Raw genomic sequence first — 20,171 nt, forward strand, 5'->3', positions numbered from 1 at the left:
TGAATAGATCCGAAAACACCAAATCCATGGTGATCTTTCAATAACATACTGCCTAGTTGTGTTAAAAACATAGTTTTGCATTGGCTATTTGACTTATGCATGAGCAGAAGGGTAAAAGTTGGAGTTCTTTTTTTTTGTTGCTAAATGGAGCCATTATTGTTGTATCAGGACCACTCTTTATTCCAAATGCCCATCTTATCCTACTTTTTGCAAAGGCTCATCTGTCTGTTTGCAGTTCAAACCAGTTTGCCTTAGATCTGAGACCAAAAAGTCTAAAATCATGACACAAAATCAGATTCCGACCACGGGCGAATTTTGGGTAGAAAAAAGTCGGGTCCAAAAAATAAGGTTTTTTTTATCTGTATTTTGTAGTGCAACTAGATATTCCAGATTATTTGGTATCATTGTAGAGCTACATCTATCTACCTTTCTATAATACCACCCACTTAAGTGTATCATGCATGACCATGCCGCAACAGAGCTCGGCAGTAGGCTACTACCTCCTACCCATTAAGTCGTCGCTAGGGGTTAATGTGATAACATACCAAGGTACTCTCACCACAAAGTAACTATAAGAAAATATGTGTATACATGAACCGGAACATCAGCAAATTTTCCCCACAATGTGACATCGATATTTTGTCCAATTTTGTTATCCACAGTGTACTGAGATTGTTGTTTGTAAAGAAGATTTAGAAAATTAATGATATATCAAGGTTTCATTTACTAATTTTGATCACAATTTTCTTCCCATTCAACAATCAGTTTAGTATTTTCTAGTAAAAGCACATGGGATCCACTCTTGACCCCACATTATAAGTTGTCTTGCAAGTTATCCATGTGCAATTTACAAGTGGATAGTGGACTCTGAAAAAAAGGTCTCTTCCTGCCATACATTAATTCTGGAATAACCTAATATTTTTCATCCTCTAAATGAATGTGTTTTTATACCAGTTCAGCCTGTTTTTTTAGTACAGCATTGACAAATCTCTGGCCTTTGCCTTTTTCAATATGAGGACATGTGGGATACCATCTGCAGTGTTCTATCCAGGGATTATCTCCAGGCTCCCAGTTTCGAAGACCACCACCACACTGGTAACATCTAGTGTAGTCCTGATTACCTATAAATAAATTTTAACGATGAAAACTAATAATGCAGCAAAATAAAAATAATGTATATAATCACAAAATATTAGTGAGCAGAAGCTTAGATTTAGCAAGTAAATTTTTTTTTGCTAAAATGTTATTTACAGCAATTTTTGTGATGAAAAAGACCATACTGCATATCCTATAAGGGCGGACAACTATCAGGATGGATAGTTCCAGAAGCAAGGTTGCCATCATTTTGTTTTGAACCAATACTGAAATGATGTTTTAGTAAATTTAATGTCCTTAGATACACTTTGTCATAACATTCAAGTTTAATTTCCCCAGCCAAACTCCAAAATAACAAAGGAGTAACAACAAGTCACCAGATAACAAAAGTGTGATGATCACATGTCATTCATAAGTGGTACTTTTGAACCATGTGTTGCTGGTTCAATGCAACTATTAACTTGAAATGTTTTTGTTCATACTTTCAAGACTAAATAATTCAGACATATGCCTTGTTGTTGTAGTTGTTGTTGTTGTGGGGTTTAATGCCATTTTCCAGCAGATGATAGGCTATGCATGGCGGCCAGTATTAACGGTGAAGGAAGAACTTGGGGAAAACCCTGGGAAGAACCACCGACCCACGAGAAGCTACTGGCAAGCTTTCTCACATACCCACATTGGCCGAATCCTAGACTTGAAACCACGCAGACAGAGGTGAGATGGCAGTGATCCATAATGGACAGCACTTCAGACCACTCAGCACCCCTGACATATGCCTTAGCTACTGCTCTATTCCTGTCATGTATGTCGACTAGCCAAATACAGCGTGATGTCAATCTCTCTCATGTTCATTTTGAATTCAGACTTGTGAAAATGACATAAAATATGCTGGTCAGAAAAAGACAAAATGTCTCTTCAGACAAAACTACTACGAATAATATGAGGAATACAACAAGGCACTGATGAAAGAACATGTCTGAATTTTTTTGATTTTCAACTTTCAATGACTGGAAATATTTGTTGTAATTATGAACAAAATATGAGTGTCACTTTCTTGAGATGGATCTGGTAATGAGAATGTTGATTGGATTATGTTCATTCTGACAGTGACAATGTTGCATCAGAGACAACAACAACTGAGGAAGAGGAAATTGTTTACAAAATTAGTGATTGCCAGGAAACAAAACTAATGTTTCTGTTACTGGAAATGATGGAGATGACAATGATTCAGCAGCAGCCATTAACATAACCAGAGCCAGTGACGTTGTGGTTACTAAAGTGTGGGGGTAAGGGGTGAATATCTTTTTGGTAGATATTTTATTGCAACATTAAATTCATGGTCCAGCTCACCCCCAAAAACATTAATAAAATGAATTAAAGTGTTTCACAGTAATCTGAACGACATGTTTGTTTAGCACTTCATATAAGAACCACCAAGAATATTCAACAAGGCTTGATCATCACATAAAAATGGGAATTATAGTGCATGCATCTAGTGTACATGATCCATTAAGATCCATTAAGATTATCTTGTTTATATCCAGCCTCTAAAATGCATCCCCACCAACTTTTTGTCAGGTGGACTACATGCACCCAATAATGTGTGAGAGTATGTTTGCTTTGGCTTTTTAACATAGCTTTAAAAAAAAATTCAGTCATATCGCTATGATGTTTGCAGTGTGGCAGTGTATAATGATGTCTAGAACTGGGGTATCAGGCTGCCAACACATAACATTATGTCCCACTCGGTCACATTATCTTGACACTAACCGACCAGTCCTAGCACTAACCTTTCTAACCTTTTAATGCTGAGCACTGAGCAAGGCAGCTGTTAGTACCATTTTTATGTCTCTGATATGACTCAGCTGGGGTTTGAACCCATGACCTCCCACATCCAAGGTTGACACTCTAACCGCTGATGCCACCGGAGTAGCCTGTACCCATTAATAAATATAGTAATGAAATGACAAATGTCAAGTTTACCAGGCTATGGTGATCAATATTCCATAGCAGGTTCTTTATCAAATGTAGAAATGCAATTACTAGTCCATTCTTATCTTTCTTGAGATATGCTTCTTATCAAGCATTTGGAAATTAAAAACATGATTTAGTCTATTCCTTCAACTAACAATACACACATCTATTCTTCTCTATACACCACAGCCTATACTCAGCCTTAAAACTCACATCAAAGGGAAATAAAACATGTGACATTCTAATGCTGTGTAATTTTAGGACTTGACACTGCTCAGTCACAAAAACAGAGTTAAAATGGATGTAATACAAACACAGCTCTGTAGTAAAATACCACAGGACTACTTGTATTTAGCATCTATAAACTCTCTTTCTCTCAAACATGCAAAAAGCAATCAAAATCTTATTTGTAAATCACATTATTAAATTCCAGCTTGTACTAAAAAATGAATCAGATTTGAATCTCTCTGCCACTCTCACAACAATGATATTAGTAAGTCCAGATGTTAACTTGAGTTAAGTGACTTCACAGTAACCATACTGTGGTTGCATATTGAAAGTTTGCAGTCTTGAATTAAAATAATAATTTTTGTTACCTTTTTCATACACTTTCATTTTGATCAGCGTCCTTGGATTCAGGCAATGAACATGTATCTGACTGGTTTGCTGCATCACTGAAATATTGTGCCATATCCTTCTGCTTTGGAGTTTTGCCAAATGGTCCCAAACTTAAGTACCACAGAACTGAAGCAATGTGTGAATGTTCCCACAAAACAGTCATTAACACAACACAAACAGCACCAACCTTCGATTGGATCACTCCTTTCCCTGTTGTACCCTATGTACCCTACCCATTCGTTGTACAGTACAGCTCAAATGTATTTTTGGAACCCCATGCAACAATGTGGTGATTAGAGGAGAATGGAGAGGATTATGAAAAGAAGAACCTCCACCATCTCTCCATGCATCCCAACATTGCTGTCATGGTGGCCCACTGAGAACTGCATTGCAAACCACACTTTCTCACAGAGAAGTTGAGGATGACCACTGTGGAGTGGAAATGGTCTATATCAAATGGGCATGGCTTAATATGTATGAACCCTGCAAGCATGCTCTTTAGAGGTTGAGCGACACAGAGAGATGCCAGTTTAGCTACATCATTATCAGATATTATATACATTTCCTAGTTCTAATGAAGACTATGTAATAAATATAATGCCAAATCAAATTTTTTATAATGTTAACATAGTTGCAATGTCTTGAAAACTGTACTAATAATAATGTACTTTTTTCATTTACAAAAGGATGAATAACACTTTTCGAAACAAATTTATGCTTTTACTTTATTCAAAGAAATCTAAACAAACTTACACACAGACCTGACAAGACTCTGTTGATCTTCTCTTGAGCAGTGCAAAGTTATGCAACTGTTTAAACCAGAAAAGTAATCCTCTAAGGTATGTACATTAAATTCCCAACGACAAGCCACTGAATTGACACTAAATACAAAGCACATGTCGAGTCCTTGAAAAAATAATGCTCCCGTCACAAGGCTGAATATACATTTACACAGCTATGAACTTTAGTTCAATTCTGACTGCATTTGTACTGTATCAGACCAGACAGTTATGTTACGGTTTTTTCTGACGGGCATTTGTTAAAATTCTTTTATGCATCACAAGATAAAATTGTATCAAATGATATAAACATTTGGAAACTCAATTGGTCTCTCCCTAACAGAGAATTAACTCTGCCATGCCAGTCGCAAGCCCGGGTGTAAAAGGAGGAGGGTTGGGCGTAGGGCTAGCAACCCGACCCTGTAAAACCCAACTTGCTACAAAAACGCCAACAGAAGAAAAACCAGAAACTGAAAGCCTGAGGGAGGAAGGGTTTCTTCTGGAAGATTTATGATGTTATGTGGTGAAAGCTGCGAGCCTGCGGAAGCCATAAAGCAGACCATATCAAACAGGAGAATTGACATCACAAGATGGAATGTGAGGACAATGTATGAGGCAGGAAAAAGAGCACAGGTAGCAGCAGAGATGAGGAACCACAACCTATCCCTACTGGGCATTAGTGAGACAAGATGGATTCAATCTGGACAAAGAAGACTGATGACAGAGGAGATGCTACTGTATTCAGGACATGAGGAAGATAATGCGCCTCATACACAGGGGGTGGGGTTCTTGCTGTCAAAGCGAGCATATAATGCACTTATAGGATGGGAACCACATGTACCCAGAATCCTCACGACAACATTTAGGACCAAGAAGGAGAAAATAAAGATGAACGTCATACAGTGCTATGCTCCAACAAATGACAGTGAAGAAAAAGATAAGGACAAGTTTTACAACAGACTACAGAATATAGTAGAGAACTACCCAGACAATGGCATCAACATCCTCATGAGTGACTTCAATGCCAAAGTTGGGTCAGGCAACACAGACATCCCATGGGGATACACAGCCTGGGCGAGATGAATGAAAATGGAGAGTGATTTGCAGACCTTTGTGCACTGAACAACCTGGTCACTTGGGGTACCATCTTTCCCCACAAGAGAATCCACAAGAAGACATGGATATCACCAGACCATGTGACAGAAAATCAGACTGACCACATCTGCATAGCCAAGAAGTTCAGAAGATCTCTGCAAGATGTGAGGGTGAAGAGGGGAGCAGATGTGGCATCTGACCACCACTTAGTTGTCGCAAGGCTGAAACTTAAACTGAAGAAGAACTGGATGGGCACAAAAGAGATGAAAACAAAGTATAAGATCAGCCTGTTGAAAGATGCAAAAACTAAAGAAGAATACAGACTGATGCTTAACAACAAGTACCAAGTGCTACATGAGCTTCTTGAAGATGAGGAAGACAATGCAAACATCAGATGGCAGAAAGTTAAAGTGGCAATAAAATTAACATGCCAAAAAGTACTAGGCCCCATGAAGAACCAGCAGAAAGAATGGATTTCAGCCAAAACATAGCGCAAAATCCAGGAGTGTAAACAGAAGAAAGCAGCACTAAATAGCAGAGGACAAGAACTAAAAACGTAGCAGCAGGGGGGGCGAATCCGACATTTTGTCCAAACGTTATTTGGCTTAATTGTTACTTTCTGCACTCAGCGGATCCGGTGTAGTCAGCGCTGGTAAAAAAAAAACGACGTCGTCGTCGAGGGGATCGTCCGGACGTCATTTGGTTTAATTAATACCTTCTGCGCGTCGATCCCAGCGTCGTCAGCGTCCGGTAAGCACAGCGACGACCACGTCGATGTCATCGCCCCCCCTGCTGCTAAGGGGCTATTTACAATGAAAATTAGTTACAATTTAACCGAATATTTGGTCAAGTCCGATACGATATCGTGTCCGAGGATCATGTAAATTTATCGTTACAAATCCATGTGGGGTCGACTGAGCATGACTAAAAAAGTTTCGAAAACCATTAAAGTCCATGTCACCGCCACACCAAGTTTGCCAGATATTTCGTAGCGTGTGTGTATCAACGCCGTTGAACACAGCAAGAATATTACAGTTGTCTCTAATTACTTTTGGAATCTGAGTGTATCGTTGAGTGACATATATCACGTCAGTGTTTTTATGCCTGCCTCTGGAAAATATCCTAGCTGGGTTTTTTTGATTGTCTAACATAACATCATCGTACACGACTAGATTGTTAACGTCGCCATCAATATCATCAATACCCGGTGCATCATTGATATCCGTAATAAACTCAATAACATTTTTTTTAGCGATCGCTGATGCATTCTCGTTGAAATCTTTCAACACCTCGTAGCATCGTTGATCATCTACGCTAGGAGCAACCAAATACAACTTATCCCACTTCATCCATCTCATTATTAAATTGAGTAACAATTGCGTCTTGCCGGATCCAGATGGTCCGATGATAATCATCCGGATCGAGTTTGGTAACGCTGCAACATGCTTAACTGGTTCTCTTGTTTTAGTCGCCGAAAAATCAATTATATTCATATCTCTATACATAAATTATGGATCTATATTGTGTGAAGTGTAGAGTACGTACTGGCACAAATGATATGACAACCGCTACAACAAGAAATAACAGATCGGCCCTTACTGGCAAGTGTGTACAATGCGGTACAAAGAAATTTAGATTTATTTCTATTAGACCCGGAGATGTTTTAAAAAAAAGCGAGGAGGTGACATCGCAGCCAAATTGGCAAAACTCCCCGGAACACCGTGGGCAAAGTATCCAGGAGAAAAACACCTCCCAGGATATAACTACTGTGGCCCCGGAACACGATTAGATATTAGACTCGATGATCAAAATCAGCCCAAACCCGGTGAGTATCCAATAAACGCTATCGATAAGGCGTGTCATGCTCATGATGTTGCTTACAAAAGTAGCGATCTGCAACAGCGTCATATCGCGGATGTAAAATTAATTCACGCATTAAATGCTATTCCTGATAAATCCGTCAAAGAAAAATTGGCCTCATGGTTGGTAAAATCGGCTATGAAAGGTAAATTAATGATTGGAAGCGGAGCTTCTGGCGCTGGTAATTGAAAACGATAGCGTTTATAATAACAACATGGAATCCATCTATTATTCTCCGAGAGGATACTGGAAGGGGAAGGCCGCAATTGGTAAGCTTGCAAGCGCTGCAAAGGTAACAAAGACCACTGCGGCTAATTGGTTATCCAAACAGGCTATATGGCAAATCTATCTACCACCGCCTAAACAAATCAACTTCTCGCGCTTTGATGTCAGCGTACCTAATGAAGTTCATCAGGCTGATATACTATTTTTGCCGCATGACAACGGTTACAAATACGCGCTAACCGTAGTTGATGTTGCGAGTCGATACAAACAAGCGGAGCCGTTAAAAACAAAGTCAGCAACTGAAGTAGCCGCTGCGTTTGAAAGAATTTATCGAAGAGGTCCTCTGCGCTGGCCAAATCTATTACAAGTTGATCCTGGTAGTGAATTTCGCGGCGCCGTTTTATCAACGCTGAAACATCATAGCGTCGCGATACGACGAGGTCATACTGCGCTACATCGTGATCAGGCAATTGTTGAACGATTCAATCGGACTCTTGCTGAACGGTTATTTGGATATCAATACGCGAAGGAATTCATCCAAGAAAAACGATCTCGTGAATGGGTCAAAAGGTTGCCAGGCGTAATTGCCGCGTTAAATAACGAGATTACCCGAGCAATCAACATGAAGCCCAGCGACGCGATTAAATACGAGTATATATCCGGAAGATCGAAAATAGATAGTGTTTCCAAGCCGATTCTCGGCGATGTTACCGTGAGATATCTATATGAACCAGGAGAGCTTGAAGGCGGTAAAAAAAGAGCTACTGATCCTATTTGGAGTGTTACCACACATAACATATCAACGATAACACGATCAACTGGTAGACCACCGATCTATAGACTGGATTCAACTGCTCCTCAGCGCGGATTTACACGCGAGCAACTACAAGTGATACCTAACGATACTCAATTACCCCCGCGTGGTCTTAACTAGCGCCGTTGCGTCTATTGCACTCAAGACAGGTTAATCTCACATTGTTTTTGACATGACCGAGACTGTTATCGATCCTGTCCACGGTAAATTGGCGAGCGTCTTTATCCGAATAACGCCAACGCATTACACAATTACAACTCGCGCAGTGATTATTCTGTTGTTGTCGTAGCGAGATTATTAATTCGGCATCAATATCAAAACGCCGCTGTTTTTTTTTATCCTGTTGGCGGTAACCCGAAAGTTTTCTATCAATGACGCTTGCATCGATGGTGACTCCGTCACTGACTCCGTCACTGGCTGCGTCAACAACAATTCTTCGAAGCTGATTTATTCTCCGTACTCGGGACACTGCAAGATAAACTAGATTCGACCATTCGATGCGATTATCAACTATCCAAACAATTGTGTCCGTGATGGTCAGTCCCTGCGAGGAATGTATTGTTGTTGCGTATCCTAGCGTCCACGGGGATTTATCAGCACGTAGCGCGTCCTCGACGACGCTGATATCAACGAGCACGATATCATTCAGCACGAGAATTTGTTTTTCTGTCCGGCCCGGAATCTCAACTTCAATGTTCTGCCGCCGTGTGTCCGCGGGTCTATAACATAACGGCACTGGACGCGTTGGAAACTTTTCCTTATGCAACGTAAACAACTTCCGCTGAAGTGTGTCTCTGACTATCTTTCTACTCGCTACAATCAAATCGTTTGGTCTCCATGTTTCCCAGAATTCATTCAACGGCGTTTCCGGAATCACCTCGCGGATTATTTCACACTGAATTCTATCCGGCTGTAATCTGATTAGTTTTTTAACCTCGCGCAGTTGTTCATCAAGTGCCCGGTAATCAGTATCGGTTTCTTCATAATAGTCCACAAAACCCCTTAACCAATCATGTGGACCCTCGCCGACAAATGGTGGTGGTTGACCATGGTCGCCACACATGATTACCGCTGTATTCGCGAGCAGCAACCAATCAAGAAACATTCGTAAAACATCTAACGAAACAGTACATATCTCATCCCAAATGATAACCCCAGGAATAAATTTTTCACCCATTCGATCAGGAGTCCACTCGCCGCCGCTGTATCGAAAAAAGCTGTGATAAGTAACGGCGTCAACATTTCGTTGTTTTATCTCTCGCGCTAGTCTATGGGTCGGTGTAAGCACGATTATACTTGCCCGCGTTCGAAATAATTCAATTGCCCGAGTCGTCTTTCCTGACCCGCCACAGCCGCTTAAATAAACCGTCTTGTGTCTACAAATTGGATCAGAACACGGTGGTGCATTAGACCATTCTGACAATTTATCACCGCGTAGGTAATTGTTTTCAACGGTGACATCTGCTGACGGGGAATAATCGCGTCGTATTTCATTTTTAATTCTCCATGTGCCCCAACTCTCGTCCGGACTAGTAAACTCGGCTATGTTTTCCTTATACGCTACGTCAACATAAAACGAATCAACGGCTACTCTAACCGCGGTGCCGGGGAATCTATTTATCATCGAGAATAAATTGATAGCGGCGTAACCCAGCATAGACGCCCTCAAATGCGGGTATGCCGGGCTGTCTCCATCGCTGTAGGTAACAACTGTACCCAACCTTGTTCCATTGGACAAGAAAGCTGTTTCGCAGTTCACGTATCTATTTTTCGCCACTGCGTCCTTGATTACGAAATCATATTCTGCGTCATCTATAATCAGCCGTGAGCAATATCGTTTGTAGTCGCAGTTTTTTCCACCTTGTGTGAACTTACCAATTATTCTTCTACCGAGATCTTTTGCCTCGTGGTTTCGTTGGTTGAATATCCTCCTGGACCATTCGACGATATATTCCTCGTCGGCATCGATGTGTTTTCTGGATTCGTCAATTATGCTATCTAGACGCTCCGGTTCTGGTAACCAGACTTCAGTCTGCGCTCGGTATGATATAATCGCATCACTGACAATCAACGATACAAGCATGCTACAATCAATCATGTACCGTAGCAGCGCTATTGGCAGCCACTTCTTTTCAGCCATGTGTCTACCGATCCAAATATAGCAACAGCGATGAAGTCCTGCCGCGAACTCAAATGATACTACGCGAGCGAATCCGGTTAAATCAAAATCGGGCAGTGGTCCATTAATAGCAACACGAGTCATTTCATGTCTGGGGTGTCCAAATCGTCTAAAGTACTCAGCGGCGGATCCATACCCGAGAAAACTCGCTGGATAACAGGCAACCATACCAACGGAAATCATAGCGTCGCGGTTGTATTCAGTGTTCCATAGTCCACCGTGATAGTATTCCAAACAACTGGATTGTACATCCGGTAGAAATTCCTTGCGTGTTGGACTCCACGCATTTTTCCTCGCTGCAACATGAGCCGCAACCGATGGAATCGTAAAACAATTTGTTAGCAGTTGTTCATCATGCTCTTCAAATTCTATGGCGGTTTTTTTCATCCTGTTGTGAAATGCTTCAGTGCGATATAATTCACCGTTTGGTCTTACAAACTGATCAAAGGTATCAGCGCTGCGAAGTAACCACACTGATACAGGGTCGTTTTTACACAAATAAGCGATAGCATCAAATAGTTTCCTCTCCGCGAGAAAACCATCTTGTATAAATTCCCCCGGGATATACTTTACCGTTCTATCCCGTGGAAACACTGTGATCGCGGGCGTCCATGCGTGTTCGTTATGATCAATAATTTTGATTGGGGCCCCATTTGATTTGTACTTTGATTCCTATAATACTTCACCGGTTATCGTTGTAACGGTTATTGGAAATCTCAACGACGTTTCTAATCTCGCTATGTCGCTGATGGTTGCTCCACGCTCGCGCACTGTCTCCTCCCACTGGTTGATTTTGCTACGTCGTAAATCAGTCAATTTGTTTCCTCGACATGCATTTGTAAAATGCTCTATTACTCGTTCTGCTACACAATTTATCCCCGTTGACTGTTTCATTGGTTTCAGTTTTCCGATATCAGGTTTCTTATTTAACGGGTATATTCCATAAACAACTGCTGTTTCAGGATACGCTCGTTCATAGTATGGTCTGTCAATTCCGGTTAACAACCCCGGCTTGGAGTCGCGGCTGACAATGACTGTTTTCTTGTCGCTGAGAACTGGTTCAAATTTATCACGTATGATCCAATCACCTGATTCCACCCGGACAATGAATTTTACTCTGAAGAAATACCTTTTACCGTCAAGTTGTGATATTATCGTTGCTGCGCGGTTGTCGTTCATGGTAGCATCAACAACGCCATCAATTCGAAATGTTGACCAACTATGAGATGCACCATCACGCTTGAATTCATTGATACAATCGCGTATTTTATTTAACAGGGTTCTATCGTTTATTAATGCTTTTGGTGCGTCCTTGAGGACTCTATCGAGATTGAACTTAATATTTTTCCAGGGCTTAATTGCTGCTAATCTCTCGAACTCATCCATATAATTAAAACAAGTATTTAAATGAAAGAATATAGTATAATGAATCACTGCAAATGGTTGATGATTGGGTCGACAACCCCGTGCAATAAATCATGTAGAGGTGAATTCTGCGGGTATCATTTACAAAGCGTTCGTAATGGTTCTCTTGGCCCCCTCCCGTGCTTGGTTTGTCACGTCGGTGTAAGAGGAAAATCGCAGTTGTGTATCAATTGTGGCGGAAAGCGATACAGGGAACTAAAACGCTATTATGACAAGCGAATTAAAAACGCCGTCATTGACCCTACCGCAGACTTCGTCATCAAAACCCCCCAGGACTACGTTGAAAGATTCATAATTAAACCAAATAATAAATTAGACAAGTAGTATTATTATACAAATGAACCAAGAATTTCAGCCGCATCCTGTGCTCGTTAATTACGAGGCATCTTGCGACGGCGTTGTTAGAAACCGCAAACTGAAGAAACCAGTTGGCACCGTAAGTAATCAGGGATACTTGCAATTTACTGCAGGAGGAAAAAACTATTATGTTCACAGGATTGTATTTGAAGCATTCAACGGATTAATCGAAAATGGGCTTGTGATTGATCATATTAATAATAATAAGACTGATAATTCTCTTATAAACTTGCAAGCTATCTCGCAAAGTCAGAATACCAAAAAAGGCGAAACTGGTAAATACTCAAAGAAAGCAAAACCCGTAAAGTCATTTGATACAACAACTCACGAGGAAAAAATATTTCAGTCGATGAATGAGGCAGGAAAATATTTTGACATTTGTGGAGCCTCGATACGATTTGTTGCAGAAGGAATACAGAATTCAGCGATCTCAAAAAAGACCGGGCATAGAATTCGATTTTCATATATAACAGAAATCAGCGAGTGACAAGGTCACCGGCGCCTATGGCGCTGACGAGGTCACGTCTAACGAATTATTAAACACCTTCGGAATTGATACACGGGGGTTTCATTTTTTTTTATATTTAAAAACAAGATGTTTTATAAGAATAATGAATATCGAAGACATCAATAATATATTAGCCGAGATTTCAAAATTAAAAAATCAAGGAATTGAATTATCTGATGGTCTCGACAGTGAAAAAATATTATCCGATTATGAAATTATTAACAAACAATCGAAACGGGGGCGTTTTACCCTGGCCCGCGAGTATTTTTTTATAAAACGATTACAACATACGATCAATGAAAACTTGTACCACAATGACGCAAATGCATTCATTGGACTATTTACCGCCGTTTAAATAATACGAAAAAAACTTGGACGTGTTTATGAACGACGCCGGGAGATTTCTAGCAAGATCAAAAACATTAGAAGGATTATAGACGAAAACTCCGTGGAGCCCCCGATGGTACACTCGGCGGGAAATTAGAAATTGCTTCGCAATTGCAATAATGGTAGGCGAATCACTTACTACTCGGCTAGCCAGAGAGCGGCTAGCGGCGCTTAAAAAGTTCATACCGTTACGAGACAGGGTCCGAGAACAACTTCAAACGCGGCAACAACTACAAACCGATTTTACTGTTGGAAGCGAACAACTCTTTGCCCCGGTAACTAAAGCGACCAAAGATGTTACGGCGGCAACTGTACCCGTCCTCGATGCGCTTGAAAAGATAGCGGCGGAGACAAAACAAACAAAAAGGTCTTTAGAAACACTAGCGGCCGCTGCAACACGGAGGCCACCACCACTCGCTATAACCGAACCACAAGAACCTTATGTTACAATGGCCGACGAGGAAGAACCAGGCGCCACCGCAAGAGAACCAGAAGAAGAAATACCGGAAGAAACATCGGAAGAAACACCGGAAAAAAAAGAGAAAAGGGGGAATATACTCAAGAAGAGCACAATAGATCAAATTAGAGCCCTCAGCAGCAGGAGCAGGGAAGAATTAATTGATTTTACCGCCAACAATTTTGCTAAGAGCATACGAGATAAGGAGCATATCAATAGCGGTTACGAGAAAAATATAAAGTCGTTAAGGGATTGGACAAGAATAGTGTATTTAGCGAGTAAACATGAAAAAGTATTACTACGTGGTGATGGCCCCGATTACGACGCATTCCACAAGGAAGTTGAAAAAAGGGCAAAACAAAGAAAAGGAAAAGGATACTCTGTTGGCAAAGAATCCTACGGCGTTACCTGTCCTAACAGTGTTCTCAGTGATATATCACGGCTAGAGGTACTAATCGGAGGAAAACGAGCCGGAAATAACTCTCCGGAAATAATCAATGAGGCCGCTGATATTTGCAAGCGGTTATTTACGGGCGGTATCATGGACGTTAGTGCGTATCGAACGCTCATAGACGAACTCGTGGATGATTAAAAAAATTATCGTTTTTGTTAATTCTGACCGTTTTTGACCGTTTTTGGTCGTTTTTTGACCGTTTTTGGTCGTTTTTTGACCGTTTTTGGTTGGTTTTTGAGGACAAAAACCCCAGGAAATCATTTAGAGAAAATCGATGTTTTTGCTGAAAAATCGAAAAAAAACGACTATAGGCAACCAAAAATGACCAAAAATGACCAAAAATCAAGAAAAAACCGGAAAAAACCGGATTTTTATCGAGGGCAAAAACCCCAGGAAATTTTGATAAAATTTATTCCGGTTTTCCACACGGCGGTGGGGGGGGGGGGGTGATCACAATCACTAATTGAAAAACCGGTGTTTTTATAATAAAGATGATCATACACTACAACCACGATAAACCAGTACTCGTCTACGTGGTAAACTCGCGATTGCCTGTTTACCGCGCGTACTATGGAGATGGTCTCGGTAGCACCATTGCGGGGTTATTTACAAGAATGGCTCCAAAAGTAGCGCCGTTAGCCAAACAATTAGGAATGAAGGCTATTGATGTTATTCGTGATAAGGGTATTAGTGCTATTGGAGACGTTGCCGAAAAGGCGCTTTCAGCCGCGCGGGACAAACTAATGTCGTTGGTGAAATCCAAGAGATTTTCAAGAAAAAAACAGAAACCACCGGTGATGCCATCAACGACGGTGATGCCTGCAAATGTCAGTAAAGTAATAAATAACGCCGTGGAAGAAAAACTAGAGTCGTTGGCGGCTGAGTCATCCACTAACGCGCTCATGAACGCGATAGCGGGAAGTGGTCTACGACGAAAAAATCGCAATTGAAAATATCAACATGATAAATAATAGAAATGTTTGCGCGAACCGCTGATCCCGCGTTTGATATGGATGCCCCAGTGCGCAGGGATGATTCTGTCCGTGATTATCAATATTATTCTTATTATGCAACGCAACCGAATCTACGATCGCGAATTGAACTTCAAGTCCAAGATACCAGTAGATACTTTCTGCCATGTGAAGCGTTTATCGAAACTGAGGGGGAACTCGTGACAAATGCTGCCGATAATGCACCATACGACAACAACCCGGCTATCCGAGTTGGTTTTGTCAACAACGGCGTAATGGCGTTATTTGAGAGCGCAAAATATCTCATTGACGGGCGAGAAATTGAATCAATAGAACGCGATGTTGATGTTGCAACGACGATAATCGGGCTAGCGAGATACTCAGATGATTATACAAGGTCGGCTGGTCCGTCTATGATGTTTGCGAAGGATACTACCGATAACGCTGAACACAATCAGTTTTCTAGGGTAAAGGCAACACATGCCACCGCGGTTGATCCAGCACCGGCCGGGTATGTAAGACCAGCTGGGAGCTTCGATGTCATAAATGTTATTACTAATTACAATCTAGGGTTTGCAACACGAGTAGGGATGTTGCAAGGACAACGCCGACAGTTTTCATGCGCGATTCCACTGCATCATATATTCGGATTCTGCAGAAACGTCAGAAAAGTCATCTATGGGGCTAAGCATACAGTAGTACTCGTGCGAAAGGGCAATGATAATGATGCAATCTGGCATGATGCTGGTGTTGCCGACGGTAAGGTCAATATAAAGAATATAGTATTGTGGATGCCAGTAATGACCCCATCAATCACCGCAGAACAGCGATTACTCTCATTCATGGAGACAGGTGGTAAATCACTGTTGAGTTGGCTCACAGTAACCACTGATGCTAAAGAGGATAATATGGATGGTATATTTACATGGCACCTGGCATCCAAACAGGGTGTTTCAGCCCCGCGTCATATATTTGTAGCGCTACAGAATAAGGCGCGATTAGGCTCCCAAGAACGCAGCCATATGATATTTGATCAAATCGGTGTCAATGAGGTCTCGTTGAGAATAAACGGACAGCAGGAACCATCCGAGGATATACAACTCAATTACGGTGACAACCATATCGCACGTGTGTATCATCGATTGCTGTCATATATGGGTCGTGATCAAAACGTCGACACTGGTTTGCAAATATCACAACTTGATTTTAAAAACCTGTATCCGATTTATTATTTTTCGTTGGAACATCTCGATTTAACGAGACAATCCGTCGTTGATATACACTTCCGAGCTCGTGTGCAACGTCCTGGTGGTATTGCCGAATATAGAGCGGTTGCTGTCATTCTCAGCGATAAATCAATGCTGTTGGAAGGTGTTGGTGGACGAATGAGAATCATTGATGCACCAGTGGAAAACATGTAATTGAAAGCACAAACGCGTTTACAATAAAATGTCGTATAATGTCGTCAGTGTAGAGTTGACTGATGGTCAAGTCAAGAAATTACGATCAAAGTCGGCTAAACAATGCGGGACCACAATAACGCTGAAGCCGTCACAGATGGCAGGTGGTAATCATAAGATATCGTTGACGGCGCGTCAAATAAAACATTTCAATAAAGCGATGAAGAATAAAAAGGGTGTTCAAATAGATTTCTCGACCGCAGCGATCAAAGACATGGAAAAGACCGGTGGGATATTTCCGTTGTTAGCCGCGATTCCGGCATTGATTGCCGCGGCGGCCCCAGCAGTGGCTAAGGCGGCTGCGTTAGGGGCCGTTGGTACCGCGGCGGGGATGGCATTGAAGAAGGCAACCGGGAAAGGCTATAAAAAAAAACGATCCGTGGCCGGAAAGGGTCTAAGACTACCGGGAACCCCGTATTCATGGTACTCGGGAAAGGGTCTAAGACTACCGGGAACCGTTTATTGACTCAGGAGTCATTGACTCCCATGTCTAATTTTGATTTAATAGACGCCGCAAACGCGCTAGCGATAAAAAACTTCAGGGGTGTTTTTATGAGGGATCAATTACCGGCGGCACCAAGGAATATTGAAACCGGCATAATTAACCTCGATGGGTCCTCCGGAGCGGGAACTCATTGGGTTGCATACGCGATTGATCCGCGTGCGATCGTCTATTTTGATTCATACGGGTTAGCCCCGCCGAACGAGTTCATGCGGTATATCCGGACGTGTTCAGCCCGGGTTTTTTATTCCACGCTGCCAACACAGCAGTTAAGCGACCCGCCGATATGCGGCCGTGAGGTATTGAACGTACTCGCGGCGATTTCATCATCGCGAAAACCACCTCATGTGGTTGTAAACGAATACACTAGTGGGGTCGTAGAGGCCCGGCGGGTTAATTAGAAACGCCGTTTTTTTTTACAATAACGATGATTGATATTTGGGGACGACCGGTTTCGGCGCTGAAAAAGCCCACGGAAACGCCCGCCACCGATGACATAAAAAAACTAATCGAGGATGAAATCGCTGATACGTTGAATTTAACCAGTGTTGACCCAGGTGAAATAGTTGTATTTCAAGACCGCCAGGGTAAATTGAAATCCAGTAATGTGTCGCTGGATGACGTTTTAACACGACAGCGTGATGCCGCCGAGGACGCTATCGCGTTGTATACCGGCGACGGACGACTCAAACCGGGTGAACATCTATCGACGATAACATTAATCCGAGACGGTTTTACAACGCTGTCGGGTCAATTTTACACGTTACGAAAAAAATTTAACAGGATCGATAACAACTTTGATAAATTCTTTGGTAAAAAAAATGTCAAGCTGGATGAGATTACAACAACTATAAATGATATCACTGCGTATGGACAGGAAATAAAAACAATCAAAACTGATGTTGAAATGAGCACAGGGAGTATAAACGTGCATGCAAGGGAAATAGCAACGCTCAGAACCGAGGTTGAAGCGAACAAAGGGAATATAGACGAGCATGCACAGGAAATAATAACGCTCAAAATCGAGGTTGAAGCGAACAGAGGGAATATAGACAGGTGGGTAAGGAAAATAAATACACTCGCTGTTAATACTGAAGTGAACAAAAAAAATATCGACGAGCATACACAGGAAATAGAAACGATCAAAACTAATGTTGCAGCGAACAAAAAAAGTATAGACGGGCATACACAGGAAATAGGAACAATCAGAACTGATGTTGAAGCGATTAAAGACGGACTACCGAGAGTAGCAGAGCGATTCGAAAAAATAAAAATCCCTCATGAGAACATCATCAACATAGTATACACAATTCGGCATGGATCATTCGATTGGACTCCTACACAGAATACAGTAAATATCACCGCAACTGTTAAGGGCATTTATCGATTGACATTGATTTCGGCGATGCAGTTTAGTATATCATCGTCGAGTTCATCCGGGTTTAACAATACAGTGTCAACAATCATTGACAAGGATACAATTGAACGGTTTGTAATTAAGGCCGTTGATAGCAGTCTATTTAGGACAAACATCACATGGTATGTGGAATTTGTAGCGAATCTAAGTAATTAAAAACACTAGCTCTTTTAAAATAAAAATGACCACCAGGGTAATTGAATCAGAGGTATCACCGACGTCACATCAATATCGATTCGATACCGCAAAAGAATTCTCCGCGAATTTGAAAACGCTTTCCGAACAATACCGCGTAAAAATAAAAAAACACCGCAGAAAAATAACCACCATCGACGCGGTCGTGTACTCGGTGTCGGGTATAGTAGCCGGTACCGGTGTTATTTTATCCACGGTAACCACGATAGCCCCGATCGCTGTTCCAATCGCTATCTCCGCGATGACAACAATTGCTGGAGTCGCCAACGCAATCACTAAAAAGATATCATCGTGTTTTCAGAAAAAACTCGACGAGTATACAGTAAAACATCAAATAGTATCCGACGCGTACTCGAAATTATCCGGGTTGATCTCGTTATCGATTGATAATTTGTTCATATCCGATGTTGAATTCTCCACGATGGTCCAGTTGTATAGCTCCGCGATGTCAAAAATCGAGGATTTTTAACTGGAAGTCGGAACCACCTGGTTGTTGAAATTAGACACTAAAAACAACGAATAATAATAATGTCGCTGAACCCCGAAGGGTCTCAATTACTTCAGCGGATCGCGGAGAACACCACTCCGGTACAAACAAGTATGATATCGATAACGTCAACGAAGCCAGAATTCAGTGTGAACTTCCCGTCGCCGGTTCCAGTGAAGGAAATAGCGCTGGCAAAATTGCGAATATATCACAGATGGCCTAATAACCGAGCGGACGCATTTAACGGACAACAACCTAATAACTCGCTGGTTTTTGCATGGACAAATAAGCCCGATGGGACCCCAGACTGGAATGAGGTTACAATACCAACTGGGTCATACCAAATAGAACAAATCAATGGAGAATTTCAGCGCAGGATAAAATCGATCACAGGAAAAGAATCAAAAATCGCTATTACGGTTCATGAACCGACGTTATCGTCGACGATTGAAATAAGCACACCGGGGTATATGGTTGATATTTATAACAGTTCAATAAGAACCATACTAGGATGGCCTAAGAATCCACCCGAGGACTTGCACACGAATGCGAAATCGTATCATGAAATTACCCCCCGGTATCTAGATAAATTATCTACTATAAAAAGCACGTTATCACCCAGTTGGTTTTTATTTCAAGACAGGAATATCATGCAGTGGTATTTTCAGCATAAGGAAACTACTGAATCGGTCGCCATATTAACATTTATTTTAAGTGATATCACTGATATGTTTGCCGAGATTGATTATTATTACCAATTACAACTAGAACAGCTACGGGAAACAAAAGAACGAAAACACGTTGAGGTGTTAAATCAACTTATATCAGACATGGAATATATCAATGAACGAGTCGTTAAAATGATATCCGATAACAGCGATGGTAGTAAACAAAAATTCCTAACCGAGTATA

The 20,171-nt window shown here is 41.5% G+C and overlaps 1 protein-coding gene across 1 annotated transcript in view; it reads right to left on the minus strand.

Annotated features, from left to right (window-relative positions):
- The window catches only part of LOC149786751 (uncharacterized), a 74,255-nt gene that overhangs the window by 38,927 nt on the left and 15,157 nt on the right, over positions 1–20,171 (minus strand). The window contains exon 3 of the mRNA XM_089977271.1: positions 952–1,121. Within this exon, the coding sequence (XP_089833397.1) occupies positions 952–1,121 (170 nt within the window). The remainder of the gene's footprint in view (positions 1–951; positions 1,122–20,171) is intronic.

The sequence above is a fragment of the Sinohyriopsis cumingii genome, chromosome 12 (assembly GCF_028554795.1).
Source record: "Sinohyriopsis cumingii isolate HCF-2022 chromosome 12, ASM2855479v2, whole genome shotgun sequence".
NCBI lineage: Eukaryota > Metazoa > Mollusca > Bivalvia > Unionida > Unionidae > Sinohyriopsis > Sinohyriopsis cumingii.